General features: G+C 45.6%; 1 protein-coding gene across 2 annotated transcripts in view; it reads right to left on the bottom strand.

Moving 5' to 3' along the window:
• Window positions 1-17,256, bottom strand: part of MEIOC (meiosis specific with coiled-coil domain) — a 51,265-nt gene that overhangs the window by 29,571 nt on the left and 4,438 nt on the right. The window contains exon 2 of one of the 2 annotated variants that reach the window (XM_068262873.1): window positions 7,182-7,310. The exons of the other annotated variant lie outside the window; for it this stretch is intronic. Within the exon in view, the coding sequence (XP_068118974.1) occupies window positions 7,182-7,310 (129 nt within the window). The remainder of the gene's footprint in view (window positions 1-7,181; window positions 7,311-17,256) is intronic. 2 annotated transcript variants of the gene reach the window in all.

The raw sequence follows: 17,256 nt of genomic DNA, 5'->3' as shown, positions 1-17,256 counted from the left end.
ACGATTAATTGGGTACAGTCTCCTTCTCTTTTTTAGGATCTATATCCAATACATTTTAGATTGAGTAGCATAGTAGGAAGTTTTAGCAAGTGGAGAGGCCTCTCTACAGTATGGTTGTGTAAGGAAAGTATGTGTGGCTATTGATCGAGATTATATGATATAAGTTTTAATAAATTGATGAAGGTAATTAGCGCGTGTCAGTGATTTATAAAACATTTCTTGCATAACTTTGAGGGTTGGGGAACCCCTCCACAGGACACGCAGCTTGTAGACCAGGTACCATTTAATCTTAATATTTATATATTTAAATGACTTTGCTGCCCCCTGGCGGATTTTGATAAACAGGGAGTTGAAAGTGGCAAAAAGACGCCGGGGGTTGGAAGCTTGTGCTCCGATGAGCTTGGTAAAGTATTCCTGCTTCGCATGAGCAAGGGCAGTGTGGAACTGCAGCAGGTTGGTCTTGTACTGTAGGATATCCTGGTTAAGTCTAGTTTTCCTCCATTTCCGTTCAGTGGCGCGTGTTTTCCCCTGGAGGATGCGAGTATGGGTAGTGCGCCAGGGCTGGGGGTTAGGGGGTCGGTTGCGGCAGAATATTGGTGGAGCAGCTTTCTCTAGGGCTGATGAGAGAGTTTGGCGATACTGAGCTGCAGCAAGATTAGGACAGGTTAGGGTGGGGAGAGTGGAGGAGAGGGCATGGAGGGGGTCAGCAACTAGGATGTTAGGGTTGAGCTTGCACAGGTCTCGCTGCCATCGACCAGGTGGGTGGGCGGGTGGTTTGGAGGTGCATTACCAAAAATGAAAGTTGAACTGATTTGTACACCACAGGGTGGTCATGTTTGAGGTTTGGTAGTGTAAGGTTTAAAGACTGTCTCTGTATAAAACAAAATGTTCCCTACTATTGCCCCCCAAAATAATCATCAGCATTTAAAGGGGCACTATGGTGAAAAATTGTAAAATGTAAAATATGTGCAAACATATACAAATACGTGCGTTTTTTCCAGAATAAAATGAGCCATAAATTACTTTTCTCCTATGTTGGCGTCACTTACAGTAGGTAGTAGAAATCTGACAGAAGTGACAGGTTTTAGACTAGTCCATCTCTTCATGGGGGGGATTCTCAGGGATTTATTTATTTTCAAGAGCACTCAGTGAATGGCAGTTGCTCTGTCCAACTGCCAAAAAACTGTGTATGGAGCAGGGAAGCTGGCCAGCATCATTGTTTAAATCCTTTTTAGGGAATATCTTTATAAAGAATAAAAGCTTTGCTGAGAATCCCCTATGAAGAGATGGACTAGTCCAAAACCTGTCGCTTCTGTCAGATTTCTACTACCTACTGTAAGTGACAGCAACATAGGAGAAAATGAATTTATTGTTCATTTTACTCTTATTTGTCTATGTTTGCTCATATTTTAAATTTTACAATATTTCGCCATAGTGCCCCTTTAAAAATACACTTTTTCAGGATTTTCCAAAAGATCACATGGCTGCTGACCAAACAACCATAGTTAGAAGCTAGAAGCAGTATGAATTGGCAAGTGGCTGAATACTGTGTCAGGCAAAGGGCTCAGTAATCATTTATTTGCAAAGTAGCTGGTGAAATGGGCATTTTGCTGGGAGAAGTGGTGTTTTAATACACACAAGTGTTTACCCCACTACAGAGTTCCTTTAGTACCTCATGTAATATTTGATGCATAGGCTGAGATAAAACATTTACATCCACAGTTCAGATGGTACAAGAATACTATTATGCCACAATCATTTGCATAGCTTCTTAAAGAGAACCCGAGGTGTGTTTAAAGAATGTTATCTGCATACAGAGGCTGGATCTGCCTATACAGCCCAGCCTCTGTTGCTATCCCAAACCCCACTAAGGTCCCCCTGCACTCTGCAATCCCTTATAAATCACAGACCTGCTGTGAGGCTGTGTTTACATCTGTAGTGTCAGTCTCAGCTGCTCCCCCGCCTCCTGCATAGCTCCGGTCCCTGCCCCCCCGTCCCTTCTCTCCAATCAGCAGGGAGGGAAGGGATGCAGGAGGGGACTGGAGTTCTGCAGGAGGCGGGGAGAGCAGCAGACTGACACTATAGAGATACAATAATTAAAAACAATGGTGCATGAGCCAGCCTGGGGCCCCGGGAACTCTCACTGCCCGGGGCCCCAGAACCAGCATCTAACACCATATGTGAGCGCAGCCAAAACCTTGGAGCTGCCACCTCCAAGGCCTGTCTCCTACTGCTCTAAAACTTACCAAACACACAATTGGAGAACCTCACTCCCAAACAGTTCTCTGCTGCTTTATAAAGCCTGCAGGCTGCTTATAAGCCAATGAGAAGTGCACACATAATACACCTAGCTTGCAGTGATAATCAAGCAAAAGCTGAGCAAGTCAGCCAATTAGTAGGAGAGGGCTTCAGTTGCATATAGACAATGGCTATATGACCAGCAGGGGGCACCAGTGTGCAGGATATTCCCTCTCATCTGCCCCCCTCCTAACTAAACTGCATGGGATACTACAATAATTAAAAACAATGGTGCATGAGCCAGCCTGGGGCCCCGGGAACTCTCACTGCCCGGGGCCCCAGAACCAGCATCTAACACCATATGTGAGCGCAGCCAAAACCTTGGAGCTGCCACCTCCAAGGCCTGTCTCCTACTGCTCTAAAACTTACCAAACACACAATTGGAGAACCTCACTCCCAAACAGTTCTCTGCTGCTTTATAAAGCCTGCAGGCTGCTTATAAGCCAATCAGAAGTGCACACATAATACACCTAGCTTGCAGTGATAATCAAGCAAAAGCTGAGCAAGTGAGCCAATTAGTAGGAGAGGGCTTCAGTTGCATATAGACAATGGCTATATGACCAGCAGGGAGCACCAGCATGCAGGAGTTCCCGGGGCCCCAGGCTGGCTCATGCACCATTGTTTTTAATTATTGTAGTATCCCATGCAGTTTAGTTAGGAGGGGGGCAGATGAGAGGGAATATCCTGCACGCTGGTGCCCCCTGCTGGTCATATAGCCATTGTCTATATGCAACTGAAGCCCTCTCCTACTAATCGGCTGACTTGCTCAGCTTTTGCTTGATTATCACTGCAAGCTAGGTGTATTATGTGTGCACTTCTGATTGGCTTATAAGCAGCCTGCAGGCTTTATAAAGCAGCAGAGAACTGATTGGGAGTGAGGTTCTCCAATTGTGTGTTTGGTAAGTTTTAGAGCAGTAGGAGACAGGCCTTGGAGGTGGCAGCTCCAAGGTTTTGGCTGCGCTCACATATGGTGTTAGATGCTGGTTCTGGGGCCCCGGGCAGTGAGAGTTCCCGGGGCCCCAGGCTGGCTCATGCACCATTGTTTTTAATTATTGTAGTATCCCATGCAGTTTAGTTAGGAGGGGGGCAGATGAGAGGGAATATCCTGCACGCTGGTGCCCCCTGCTGGTCATATAGCCATTGTCTATATGCAACTGAAGCCCTCTCCTACTAATTGGCTGACTTGCTCAGCTTTTGCTTGATTATCACTGCAAGCTAGGTGTATTATGTGTGCACTTCTCATTGGCTTATAAGCAGCCTGCAGGCTTTATAAAGCAGCAGAGAACTGTTTGGGAGTGAGGTTCTCCAATTGTTTGTTTGACACTATAGAGATAAACACAGCCAGCTCTGACAAGCTGTTTGTCAGCAGCGTGGCTGTGATTTATGAGGGATTGCAGAGTGCAGGGGGACCTTAGGGGGGTTTGGGATAGCAACAGAGGCTGGGCTGTATAGGCAGATCCAGCCTCTGTATGCAGATAATATTCTTAAAACCCACCTCGGGTTCTCTTTAAAGGGAACCTGAGGTGAGAGACACATGGAGGCTGACATTTATTTATTTTTAAATGATGCACATTGCCTGGCTGTCTTGCTAATCCACTGCCTCTAATACATTTAGCCACAGACCCTGAACAAGCATGCAGTAGATCAGGTGTTTCTGACAAAAATCTGACAAGTTTAGCTGCATGCTTTTTTTCAGGTGTGTGATTCAGACACTACTGATCGGAAAGATAATCAGGCAACTAGTATTGTTTAAAAGAGACACTGAAGCGGAAAAAAAATGATGATATTATGATTTGTATGTGTAGTACAGCTAAGAAATAAAACATTAAGATCAGATACATCAGTGTAATTGTTTCCAGTACAGGAAGAGTTGAGAAACTCCAGTTGTTATCTCTATGCAAACAAGCCATTAAGCTCTCCGACTAAGTTAGTCATGGAGAGGGCTGTTATCTGACTTTTATTATCTCAACTGTAAGTAAACTGTTTACTTTTCCTCTGGCAGAGGAGAGATCATTAGTTCACAGACTGCTCTGAAAGACTCATTTTGAATGCTGAGTGTTGTGTAATCTGCACATATTATAGAATGATGCAATGTTAGAAAAAACACTATATACCTGAAAATAAAAGTATGAGAATATTTTCTTTGCTGCTAATCTTCTAGTAATTATTCATAGTACACAACCAATTCATTATATCATATTTTTTTTTCGCTTCAGTGTCTCTTTAAATAGAAATAAATATGGCAGCCTGTATTGGTCTTCAACTCGGGTGCCTTTTAAGGAACCACTGCAGAGAATTCACAATCCATTAAATGAGGGTATCAAGAGTTTGAACACAATATACTTGCTTTTTTTTCTTTCCTAGAGCTAGACTTTTAACTTATGCACAATCTACACAACACGATTCTTTGTGCGATTCGATTACTATTCTATTTACGATGTTTTGCAATGGCAAATTGAATTGAATCGAATCCCAATCGGACATGTCGGATTTAATCGGATCGTAAATAGAATCGTAATCAAATCGCACAAAGAATTGTATCGTGTAGATTGGGCTTTAGATTTAAGATGAGGATGTCATATGGCACGTGGTTAGTGAGGGGTTTTTTTTTGCTCCAAAGGATGTGTTGTTTTTTTATTTTAAGAAATATTTATTATATCTCTTATATGATATATTTTATTTCTCCATTAACAACAAACATTTATTCTACAATCTACATACATTGTGGTACCTAAGGGTTTGAACTGCAAGAAGGAACTAAATGCATTTTTATGATGATTCCACATAAGAACAGGGAAGCCTCGGTCTTATTTTTTTTTTCCAGAATTTATTTTATGGAAGATTTTAAACAGTACAATAAAGAGGTAAGTATATCATTATCTGATGTGCAAATTAGAATTGTGGTTAAAGTGGAGCTGAACTCTTGCACAGGACAGAAGGAAAACAGAGAAATCCACCCTGTGTGTATTTAGAGAGTTTAGCCTGTCTAATCCCCCCTTATCTGTGACTAATCAGAAGTTGTAATTTAACCTCTCCCCGTGTCACCTGACTGCCATGGCAGATAAGTTCATTAGAAAGCACAGGGTGTGAACACTTGAAAGTTCAGGGTGTATGGCTAAAAGTATTAGAAGCAGTTGATGAACAGGATGGCCAGGCAATGTGCACTGTTTAAAAGGAAATAAATATGTCAGCCTCCATGTGTCTCTCACCTCAGGCTCCCTTTTAAAGAGACTCTAAAGCAGGGGTCTCAAACTCGCGGCCCGCGGGCCATTTGCGGCCCTCGGTACAATATTTTGTGGCCCGCGCCGGCAAAAGCAAAAGAGACACGGAAGCGAACTATTTTACCTCATAGTTCGCTTCAGTGCTCCCAAGTAATCCGCCGCATCCTCGCCGCTAAACGAGGGCTGCAGAGCCCCCAAATCCCCCGGGCAAACATCCACGACTGCGCTGAGGGGCAGAGCTTCCAGCTGTAGCTCTGCCCCTCCTGACGTCAATCGCCGCACGGATCGCCACCTCTCCCCGCCCCTCTCTGTGAAGGAAGAGTGAGAGGGGCGGGCAGAGGCGGCGATCCGCAGCGATTGACGTCAGGAGGGGCAGAGCTGAAGCTGAAAGCTCTGCCCCTTCCAGGAAATGCCGGCAGATTTGCCCCCTGGGCGATTTGGGGGCTCTGCAGCCCTCGTTTTGCGGCGGGGACAAGGCGGATTACTTGTAATGGGAGCACTGAAGCGAACTATAAGGTAGGACACTTCATGTTCAGAAGAAATAATTAAAACTGTTAACAATGACATTTGAGGATTTTATTTGTGAAATTCCTTATGCGGCCTCATCCTGACTTTGCCTCCTGCAGCCCCCAGGTAAATTGAGTTTGAGACCCCTGCTCTAAAGCGAGATTAAAAATCGCTTTTTACCTTATATTCAACATGGGCATGTTTGCCCCTGCTAAAACGCCGCTATCCCGCAGAACGAGGGGTCTTTAACCCCCAAATCCCCCCCCCCCCCCCCTGCAGAATCCACAACTTTCTTGGTCGTAGATTTTGCTGCTCATGGAGGCAGAGCTATGAGCCACAGCTAGGCCTCCATGCGAGTCCATCAGCCGGAGGATCTCCGCCTCTCCCCGCCCCTCTCAGTGAAGGAAGACTGAGAGAGGCGGGGAGAGGCGGCGATCAGCACTGATAGACGCTCTGAGAGGCAGAGCTATGAGCCACAGCTAGGCCTCCATGCGAGTCCATCAGCCGGAGGATCTCCGCCTCTCCCCGCCCCTCTCAGTGAAGGAAGACTGAGAGGGGCGGGGAGAGGCGGCGATCAGCACTGATAGACGCTCTGAGAGGCAGAGCTATGAGCCACAGCTAGGCCTCCATGCGAGTCCATCAGCCGGAGGATCTCCGCCTCTCCCCGCCCCTCTCAGTGAAGGAAGACTGAGAGGGGCGGGGAGAGGCGGCGATCAGCACTGATAGACGCTCTGAGAGGCAGAGCTACAGCCATTAGCTCTGCCTCAAAAGGAAGCGCTCCCCGGGCACCACAGAGGGCATTTGGAGGGTAAAGACCCCTTGTTTGGCCGGGGGATCATGGCGTTTTAGCAGGGGCAAACATGCCCCTGTTAAATATAAGGTAAAAAGTGATTTTTAATCTCGCTTCAGAGTCTCTTTAAATGGATTTATGTTTGCACTGGCAGTAAATTACTATAAAATTTGGATCAGACCATTTTATTCAATCCTTCCCTTAAATCCAACACAAAGGGAAAAACACAAAGGAAAAATAAATGGAAAGGGTAGTTATTCACAAATTGAAAGAAACACATTTCCGATTCACGGTTACAACTCTGTTGCTTCTTTAGCTGACATATGAAGAGATGATCTGTTGTAATACAGACATTCGCAGTGTACCTGAGCTTTGTAGGCACTAGGGATGGAGTAGAATTTGGAAAGGGAACTACTGGTAAACCCATTCATCAGCTTCCCGCCAGCATCCACACTACTCTTGCACCAACTATCTGGATTGTAGGCAGCTGTGTGCTTTAGAAAAGAAAACATGCATGAAAAAGAGACAGTTGCCTTATTTAACAGCTTCTCAAGTAGAAAATACCTTTGTTTCTTTAAAGCAAACAGAAAAGACTGAAGGTGCTTATAAGCCACTCCATATTGCAATCAACCTTCCAATTCAATAATTTCGGAATCAGTGCCAAAATATGGCCGCCCAAAATGATCAATCAGACATGCTGTAAAGTCCCGGTTGCAAGTCCTCGATCGGGTGTGCAGCGGTGACTACATTCGATATGGCGACAACTGATGTATTCCCGGGCCGGTGTCACCCCTGGGTGTAAAAGTGTCCCTTGTGCCCATGTGCTTAGTGTAAAGCCTTGCCTCTCCATCTGTGCGACTGCTGCCCTCCTCCAGTGTCTGCAGTCACCATGAGCGCCTGCATCATAGGGCAACAGGCACATGTGTGATGTCCCTACATACCCCTTCTGCTGTGTGGTACTGAAGCTCGCAGTGACGCTCAACAGTAGAGAAGGATAGGAGTTGTGCCGGTGGACAAGTAAGACTTTATTGAGCACGAGAATCTGGGGGGGACACTTATGCTTTGGTGGGGCAGCTAGGCAGGTGGCGTCATTGGGCCGATTCGATAAGATTTTGTGCTAAAATCTATCGGAAATCTGTCTTGGTGTATGGGCAGGCGACAGATCCCTCTCTGATCAGATCCAATCAGAGAGAGAAATCTGCCTCGTTGTCGATCTGCCAATCATCGCTAGATTTATGGCCACCTTAAAGGGAACCATAGATCAAGGAGAAAATAAAGTTATAAATACCTGGGGCTTCCTCCAGCCCCATACGCGCTGATCGATCCCACGCCGCCATCCACCAATGTCTGCAGCTACGAGAACCAGGTCCTCGCTGTTCCGTCAGTCGGAGCCAGTCTAAGCGTAAGGAAAGTGCGCTCTTTGCGTATCTCAGCAGCAGCCGCTGGAGAGATACGTAGAGGGCGCACTTCTCCAGCGTAGCCGGCTCCGATGACGTCAGTAACGGGAGCCGGTTCTCGTAGATGCTGGCAGCGGAGGACGGCGGCGTGAGATCGATCAGCGCGTATGGGGCTGGAGGAAGCCCCAGGTATTTATAACTTATTTTTCTTTGTGCCATCTCTGGTTTCCTTTAACTCTAAAAAATCTCCTTTTAGTTTTGTGTATTTTACATTTGGAGATTTCATATCACTTGTCCTTGCAACAGGGTAACTAAGAACAATACAGATAAAAACACACCACAGTACTGGGGAACAGGCAAGCATTGCTGAAGTTGTTTTTGCTACCTGCATCCTTAACCACTTTACCCCCGCGCGTACGGATTTCTCCGTCCCTTTTTCCATCCTTTAACCCCCAGGGACGGAGAAATCCGTACTTTCCGCGCTCCCGCCACTGCCCGCGCTCCCGCTCATAAACACGCCGCCCGCCGCTAGTAAACACGCCGCCGCCCGCTCGCCCAGAGATCAACGAACGGGAAAATCCATTCCCGTTCGTTGATCTAAGCCCCGCAATGATCCGCTGCCGCTCGGCTGAGCAGCGTGATCATTGTGAGCAATAACAAACTCCCAGCCTCTTTCTACTTCCTGCAAGAGTCCGGAAGGACGCTTGCAGGTCGCATGAAACAAAAAATTACTGTTGCCATCTTGTGGCCAAATAGTAAAACTACACCCTAACCATTTTTTACACACAAATAAACTTGTTTTACACAAAAAATTAACTCCTTACCTCCCACACTCCCCAAATTTTTTTTTTTTTGTAATTAAAAAAAAAATAAAAAATGTACAATTTAAAAAAAATACATAAATAGTTACCTTAGGGACTGAACTTTTTAAATATTTATGTCAAGAGGGTATAACACTGTTACTTTATAAACTATGGGCTTGTAATTAGGGATGGACGCAAAACTGAAAAAAATGCACCTTTATTTCCAATTAAAATATTGGCGCCAAACATTGTGATAGGGACATAATTTAAACGGTTTTATAACCGGGACAAATAGGCAAGTACATTTAATGGGTTTTAATTACAGTAGCATGCATTATTTAAAAATTATAAAGGCCGAAAACTGAAAAATAATAAATTTTTTCCCACATTTTTTCCTATTTTCCCATTAAAACACATTTAGAATAAAATAATTCTTGGCATAATGTCCCACCTAAAGAAAGCCTAATTGGTGGCGAAAAAAACAAGATATAGTTCATTTCATTGTGATAAGTAATGATAAAATTATAGACGAATGAATGGAAGGAGCGCTGAAAGGTGAAAATTGCTCTGGTGGTCAAGGGGTAAAACCCCTCAGTTAGGAAGTGGTTAAAGCTGATCCGAGGTGAAAAACTAACTATAACAAGTAACTTGTCTATATATCGTATCTAAAACTTAGACAGTTTGCACAGCAAATCTAGCTACAAACAGCTTCAACTGTATATGATTATTTATTCCTGGGATACAATGACAGCAGCCATGTTCTGCTTGTCACATTACACAGGCAAGCTGATAGCATCTCCAGCCCTCAGCTCAATTCCCTCTCCTCCTCCCATCTGCCAATGAAATCTATGGCTAGTAACACCTCCTCCTCCTGCCCAGACTGAGCTCCCATAAGCCCTTGCTACATTGCTCTAAGAGTGCCAAGGCACAAAAGGAGCTGTGGGCGAGGCTTGTTTAGTTTATAGGGAATTTGAGTAATAAAACAAAACAAAAAAAGTATTGGGCTTGAGGAATGCCCTATAAACTATATGATAGGAAAACAACTATGCAATGAGTACGTTTATCTCGGATCCACTTTAAGGGACAACTGTAGAGAGCGGTATATAGAGGCTGCCATATTAATTTCCTTGTAAGCAATACCAGTTGCCTGACTATCATGTTTATCCTCTGCATCTTATATTTTAGCCATAGACCCCGAACAAGCATGCAGCAGATCAGGTGTTTCTGACATTATTGTCAGATCTGACAAGACTAGCTGCATGCATGTTTCTGGTGTTATTCAGACACTACTGCAGCCAAACAGATCATCAGGGCAGCCAGGCAACTGGTATTGTTTAAAAGGAAATAAATATGGCAGCCTCCACATGCCTCTCACTACAGTTATCCTTTAAGAATACTTCTGTCTGCATACAGAAAACAAAGGTGTATCTTTCCAATCAAAACACAGACAGCAACAAAAACCTGCCAGGTTCTTATCCTTCTCTACTTTAAACAAACAATATAGTGTATGTGTACACAGGGCTTTGGAGTCGGAGCAATTTTGGGTACCTGGAGTCAGAGTCGCGAAAAAATGCACCGACTCTGACTCCTAATGAATTTAAACTGTAATTAAAATAGAAAATGTTATAGAATGTTCTGTTTCTCATATAATAGTCATCATAAATAATGTATATATACAGTAATAGCTGTGCTTAGTCCACAAAAATGAAATAAACCAATCAAAAAATAATTACTTGTGCTGCTTCAATAAAGCAGTCCCCGTATTTTTAAAGTCAGATATACATATCTGATTGTGACTGTATATATGATGTGTACACAGGAATCTCTTATATATACTAAATAACATCTATGCTGTAAGTATAAAGCCTGATGGTTAGCCATGTCACTAATAGAGATGGTCAATGAGATGGAAATAATTCTGCATTGATGCTGATTTATGCAAATGTACGCACTCTCTTTGCTCATGAAATCAAATAATTTGATATGTTGTTAAAATTTGGTTTGGTGACTACGAATTAAAGAAAAGTGTTATACTTACCTGGGGCTTCCTCCAGCCCCCTTCAGGCTAATCAGTCCCTCGCTGTCCTCCTCCGCCACCTGGATCTTCTGCTATGAGTCCTGGTAATTCAGCCAGTCGGTGCAGTCCGGCCACGTGCCACTTCAACAGCCAGGAGCGATCTGCACTTGCACAATAGTGCTGCACAGGTGTAGTACGCTCCCGGCGGCGGAGTGTGTGCATGCGCACTACGCCAGACTGGCTCAAGTACCTGGACCCATAGCAGAAGATCCAGGTGGCGGAGGAGGACAGCGAGGGTCTGATTAGCCTGAAGGGGGCTGGAGGAAGCCCCAGGTATGTATAAATCTTTAATTTCATCTGTCTCAGGTTTACTTTGTTACACAGTAGTACTATACTCTACATATGCTCTCCCCACAGAGCTGCAGGGAATCCACTGAGAATGTTGTGCGCTTTGAACACAGAGGTGTTGTCTATCACTCATAAACCTGGTTCAGATTGTACATGAAGAATGTGTAATAGAGGAAGAATCTCCTTATTCCCCTGCAGAGTACCTGCACATCACTCTTACATGTACCCACAGTCGCATTGCCTAGGGCCTGATCCATGTTCAGATTGTACATGAAGAATGTGTAATAGAGGAAGAATCTCCTTATTCCCCTGCAGAGTACCTGCACATCACTCTTACATGTACCCACAGTTACATTGCCTAGAGACTGATCCATATTCAGATTGTGCATGAAGAATGTGTAATAGAGGAAGAATCCCCTCATTCCCCCGCAGAGTACCTGCACATCACTCTTACATGTACCCACAGTTACATTGCCTAGGGCCTGATCCATGTTCAGATTGTACATGAAGAATGTGTAATAGAGGAAGAATCTCCTTATTCCCCTGCAGAGTACCTGCACATCACTTTTACATGTACCCACATTCACAATGGCTAGGGCCTGATCCATGTTCAGATTGTGCATGAAGAATGTGTAATAGAGGAAGAATCTCCTTATTCCCCTGCAGAGTACCTGCACATCACTCTTACATGTACCCACAGTTACATTGCCTAGGGTCTGATAGATGTTCTTTGTTCTGGTCTGTACCTTTTACAAGTACTCTTACCAAGGACTAGTTTTAGTCTATGACTAAAGGGAATAAATATGGCAGTCTCCATATCCTTCTCACTTCAGTTGTCTTTTAAAATTCCTAAGCGTTGGCAGTTAAAAGATGAATTTCATGTTACATACTTTCAATCAACAAGATTGTAATATGCAAATTAGAGGAGTCGGAGTCGAGGAGTCGGCGGATTTATGTACCGACTCCACAGCCCTGCTACAGGTATACACTGATGCTTCCCCTTTTCAGTCCACTGAAACTGACTAATTCCTGCTGCAAGCTCCAACAAGACATCATCTACTTGTCTTCCCTATAAAAGAAAATGGGTTGCATGATACAGAACCGAGAAGCTTATCAGCACACTGATTTTAGGTAAACGGTCACCTGAACTCATCAGTGTGTATGTTTAGTATGGGTTCCTACACTAAAGATACACAGCTAGACCAGACATTAGTAGATATCCTGTCAATGCTAAAGCCCCATCTACATGATACGATTACGATTCTATACTGCTTTGGCATTTTAGGGGCCCTACACCGTGAGGAGTAGTCTGGAAACCAAATAATTAAAATTGACCTGTGAAATCCTAAAGGTACTTATTGGACTTTGGGCCCCTTAGCACAGCTAGGCTGCAAAAAAAGTGTCACACGTGGTATTGCCGTACTCAGGAGAAGTAGTATAATGTGTTTTATGGTGTCTTTCCACACATACCCATGTTGGGTGGCAGAAATATCCCACAAGTGACCCCAATTTGGAAAGAAGACACCCCAAGGTATTCCGTGAGGGGTATGATGAGTTCATAGATTTTATTTTTTGACACAAGTCAGTGGAAATGGATTTTTTTTACTTTTTCTCACAAACTCTCATTTTCCACTAACTTGTGACAAAAAAATAAAATCTTCTATGAACTCACCATACCCCTCACTGAATACCTTAGGGTGTCTTCTTTCCAAAATGGGGTCACTTGTGGGGTTCCTATACTGCCCTGGCATTTTAGGGGCCCTATACCGTGAGGAGTAGTCTGGAAACCAAATAATTAAAATTGACCTGTAAAATCCTAAAGGTACTCATTGGACTTTGGGCCCCTTTGCACAGCTAGGCTGCAAAAAAATGTCACACGTATGGTATCGTTGTACTCAGGAAAAGCAGTATAATGTGTTTTGGGGTGTATTTTCACACATAACCAATCCCGTGTGTGAGAAATATTTCTGTAAATGACAATTTTTTCACACAAAATTGTAATTTACAGAGATATTTCTCCCACCCAGCATGGGTATGTGTGGAAAGACACCCCAAAACACATTTTACTACTACTCCTGAGAATGGCAATACCACATATGTGACACTTTTTTGCAGGCTAGCTACGCAAACTTGCCCAAAGTCCAATGAGCACCTTTAGGCTTTACAGGGGTGCTCACAATTTAGGCCCCACCAAACAATGCCAGGACAGTAAAAACACCCCTGAAATGACCCCATTTTGGAAAGAAGAGACCCCAAGGTATTCCACGAGGGGCATAGTGAGTTCATATAAAATTTTATTTTTTGTCACAAGTTAGCGGAAAATGACACTTTGTGATAAAAAAAATCCATTTCTGCTAACTTGTGACAAAAAATAAAATTTTCTATGAACTCACCATGCCCCTCAGCAAATACCTTGGGCTGTCTTCTTTCCAAAATGTCACTTCAGGGGTCTGTCCTGGCATTTTAGCGTCTCCACAATCATTACATGTATGGCCAGTATTAGGATTTCTGCTATACTCCTTATATTGGGCATACGGGTGATGCACTTTTTTTCTCCATAAAAGGAAAAATGAACGGCAAAGATTCTCACATTCGCATTGATCAATGTGGATGAAAAAATATCTGCCGAAATATGTGAAAAAAGAAGGGGGCATGGCGTTTGCCAGGACATAGGAGCACCGCCCACAAAATTTTACAAACCCACTTTGCTCCTATGCCCTGGCAAACAAGATTAATCCATTAACATCGATCGATGTGGATGAAAAAACCTTTGCCGGGTTTGATACAAAGTGCTTGCCAAAGCATAGGAGCTCCAACAACCCCTCAGCTCATATGCCTTGACAAACGTATCTTACTGCGGAGGAGAAATCTCGTCCTGCAGCGCTGCATGCACCGACTTGTGTGTAACCTGACAGACGCGCAATGTTCTGTCAGGATGCACCATCAGTGCTGCAGCTGGTTGGTCGATCAGTCGTTCGCTCGGTCCACCTGGAAGGGTAAAGGATGGAAAAAGAGAGAGAGAGAGAGAGAGAGAAACATACAAAAAGAAAAACAAGCAAGCAGCAATGCAAGAAAATTATTAACATTAACTTTAAAACTTTATTAACCCTCCTGGCGGTTTGTCAAAATCCGCCAAGGGGCAGCAAAACGAGGTCTCGCTACATGATAGCCGCTACTCAGCGGCATCCCCCCAGCCCCTCCGATCGCCGGCGGCGATCGGAGATCAAGAGATCCCGTTCAAAGAACGGGATCTCTTGGAGGGCTTCCCCCATCGCCATGGCGACGGGGCGGGATGACGTCACCGACGTCAAAGGGGACTCCGATCCACTCCACGGCGCTGATTGGCCAGGCAGCGCACGGGGTCTGGGGGGGGGGGGGGCGGCTGCGGCGACGCGTATAGCGGCGGATCGGCGGCGATCGGGCACTGCACGCAGCTAGCAAAGGGCCAGATGACGTCATCGACGTCAAAGGGGACTCCGATCCACCCCACAGCGCTGCCTGGCACTGATTGGCCAGGCAGCGCACGGGGTCTGGGGGGGGGGGGCGGCTGCGGCGCGACGAATAGCAGCGGGTGGCGGCGGCGATCGCATTGCACATGCAGCAAAAAAAAAAATTATGCAAATCGGCCCAGCGGGGCCTGAGCGGTGCCTCCCGGCGGCATAGCCCGTGCTCAGCACGGGCTTACCGCCAGGGAGGTTAAACCTTTTTAACCAAACAATAGGATTTGGAACTTTTAACTTTTTTCCTTACCTGTTTTTTTTTTAACTTACTTACCTTCCGAGGACAAACTTCTCCTTCCCCATGGGACAGAGATATGGCGAAGTACACTATGCACTTTGTCCCAAGAGGAAGGCGATGTTTCTGGCAGCCCTGTGTATTTGGGTCTCTCCAAAGCTGATGTGTGGTTTCACACTGCATATTGGCGTATCCGGTGGGTCGCGCCCGCCACACCGCCAAAAACAGACCTTCGGGGAATACTGCGTTAGTACATGGTATCCCCTGTCTGGCATTCTGCCAAGTAATCTTTGCGTCGCCATCCGGCCAACGCAAATTGCCGCAGTAGCGTAGGTAAGCACTAGCGTTAAGTCACACACTTCCGGCGTAGTGAGGACTGCAAAGTGGGACTTCCGCTAGGCAATTTACCGCAACGCATCGCGCCAGTGTGAATGAGCCTTGAGAGACCTTTGTGTCCCTACTCTGTGTCTCGCATTCCCTACTCTAATAGCGTACCTGCTCATGGTAGTTCTCAAAACACTTCCCTACACATAGGGCAGGCTCGCCAGCACAGTAGGGACAATAAAAAGTGGTGTCACGCCTTATTCCAGGCTTGCTGCAGACACAATGTTTTCTTGGGGAACGGTGAAGTGGGGTACCAGGAAAGACATACGGGTAGTGTCTTTCATGTAGCCGGCTAACTACATTTTGGGGTTGGGCCACGGCTCCTCCTGGATACAGGAGTTCCGAAACTATCTCTCCTGAAATTTAAGGAAGGATCCTTTAGTTCTCCCAGCCATGCTGTAGAGAACAAAACTGTTGTACATTGCCAACTGAATCAAATACACAGACACTTTCTCATACCAGCGTCTGGTTCTGCAGGAAACCAAATAGGGAGCCAACATCTGGTCGTTGAAGTCCACCCCTCCCATGTTAAGGTTATATTCGTGGACGGCGAGGGGTTTTTCAACAACCTCAGTTGCTCGTTGAATTTGGACTGTCGTGTCTGCGTGAATGGTGGACAGAAGGTAAACGTCCCTCTTGTCCTTCCATTTCACCGCGAGCAAATTTTCCTTCCCCCCATGCAAGTCGGGTACTAGTGAGCCGGTGAGGGAAGCCCCGGCGACTAGGCCGCACAGTGCCACAGCAGCGAATTCCGAGTAGCTGTAAATGCTTATAAAGGGCCACGCTTGTGTAGTAATTGTCCATGTAAAGATGGTACCCCTTCTGGAACAAGGGTGACACCAAGTCCCAAACAATCTTGCCACTGCTCCCCAGGTAGTCAGGGCATCCGACCGGCTTCAATTTTGAGTCTTTTCCCTCATAGACCCTAAAACGATATGTATAGCATGTGGCCCTGTCACAGAGCTTATACAGCTTGACCCCATACCGGGCGCGCTTGCTTGGGGTGTACTGCTTAATGCCAAGGCGCCTGGTAAAATGTACAAGAGACTCGTCTATGCAGATGTTCTGTTCAGGAGTGTAAGCATCTGCAAATTTGGATGACAGGTGGTCTATGAGGGGCCGAATTTTGTGGAGCCGGTCATAGTCAGGGTGGTCTCTTTGATGACAGGTTGTATCATCATTAAAGTGCAGGAAGCGCAGGATGTCCTCAAAACGTGCCCTGGACATGGCAGCAGCGTACATGGGCATGTTATGTATTGGGTGCGTAGACCAATAGGACCGCAATACACTTTTTTTAGTTAGACCCAATGTTGAGGAGAAGGCCCAAAAAGATTTTAAATTCGGAAACTGTGACTGGTTTCCACCGAATCGGCTGGGCATGGAAGCTGCTCGGATGGGCGGTGATAAATTGTTTGGCCTTATGGTTGGTCTCTGCCACGACTAAGTCGTAGAGATCCTCGGTGAAGATCAGTTGAAAAGCGTCTAAAGCCCCGTCTACACGGGGAGATGTTGGGGAGATGTTGTGGCGATCGGCGGCCTCTTGCGCGTCCCCGCGCGTGCCCGCCGCGTCCCCGCTCGCCGCATTCGATTCCCTGCTCGTGCCTGCTCGTCCCCGCCGGCGCCGCTTATCTTCCACACGATTCCCTGCCATTGTCCCCTCGCGGGGATCGAGCAGGGAATCGGCGGTGCGGAGATCCGTCCTGTCGGATCTTATCAATCGAGCCGCATCAGCGGCTCGATTGATAAGGAGCATCGC

Source organism: Hyperolius riggenbachi, chromosome 12 (assembly GCF_040937935.1).
Source record: "Hyperolius riggenbachi isolate aHypRig1 chromosome 12, aHypRig1.pri, whole genome shotgun sequence".
NCBI lineage: Eukaryota > Metazoa > Chordata > Amphibia > Anura > Hyperoliidae > Hyperolius > Hyperolius riggenbachi.
This window is presented reverse-complemented; position numbering and strand designations above follow the sequence as displayed.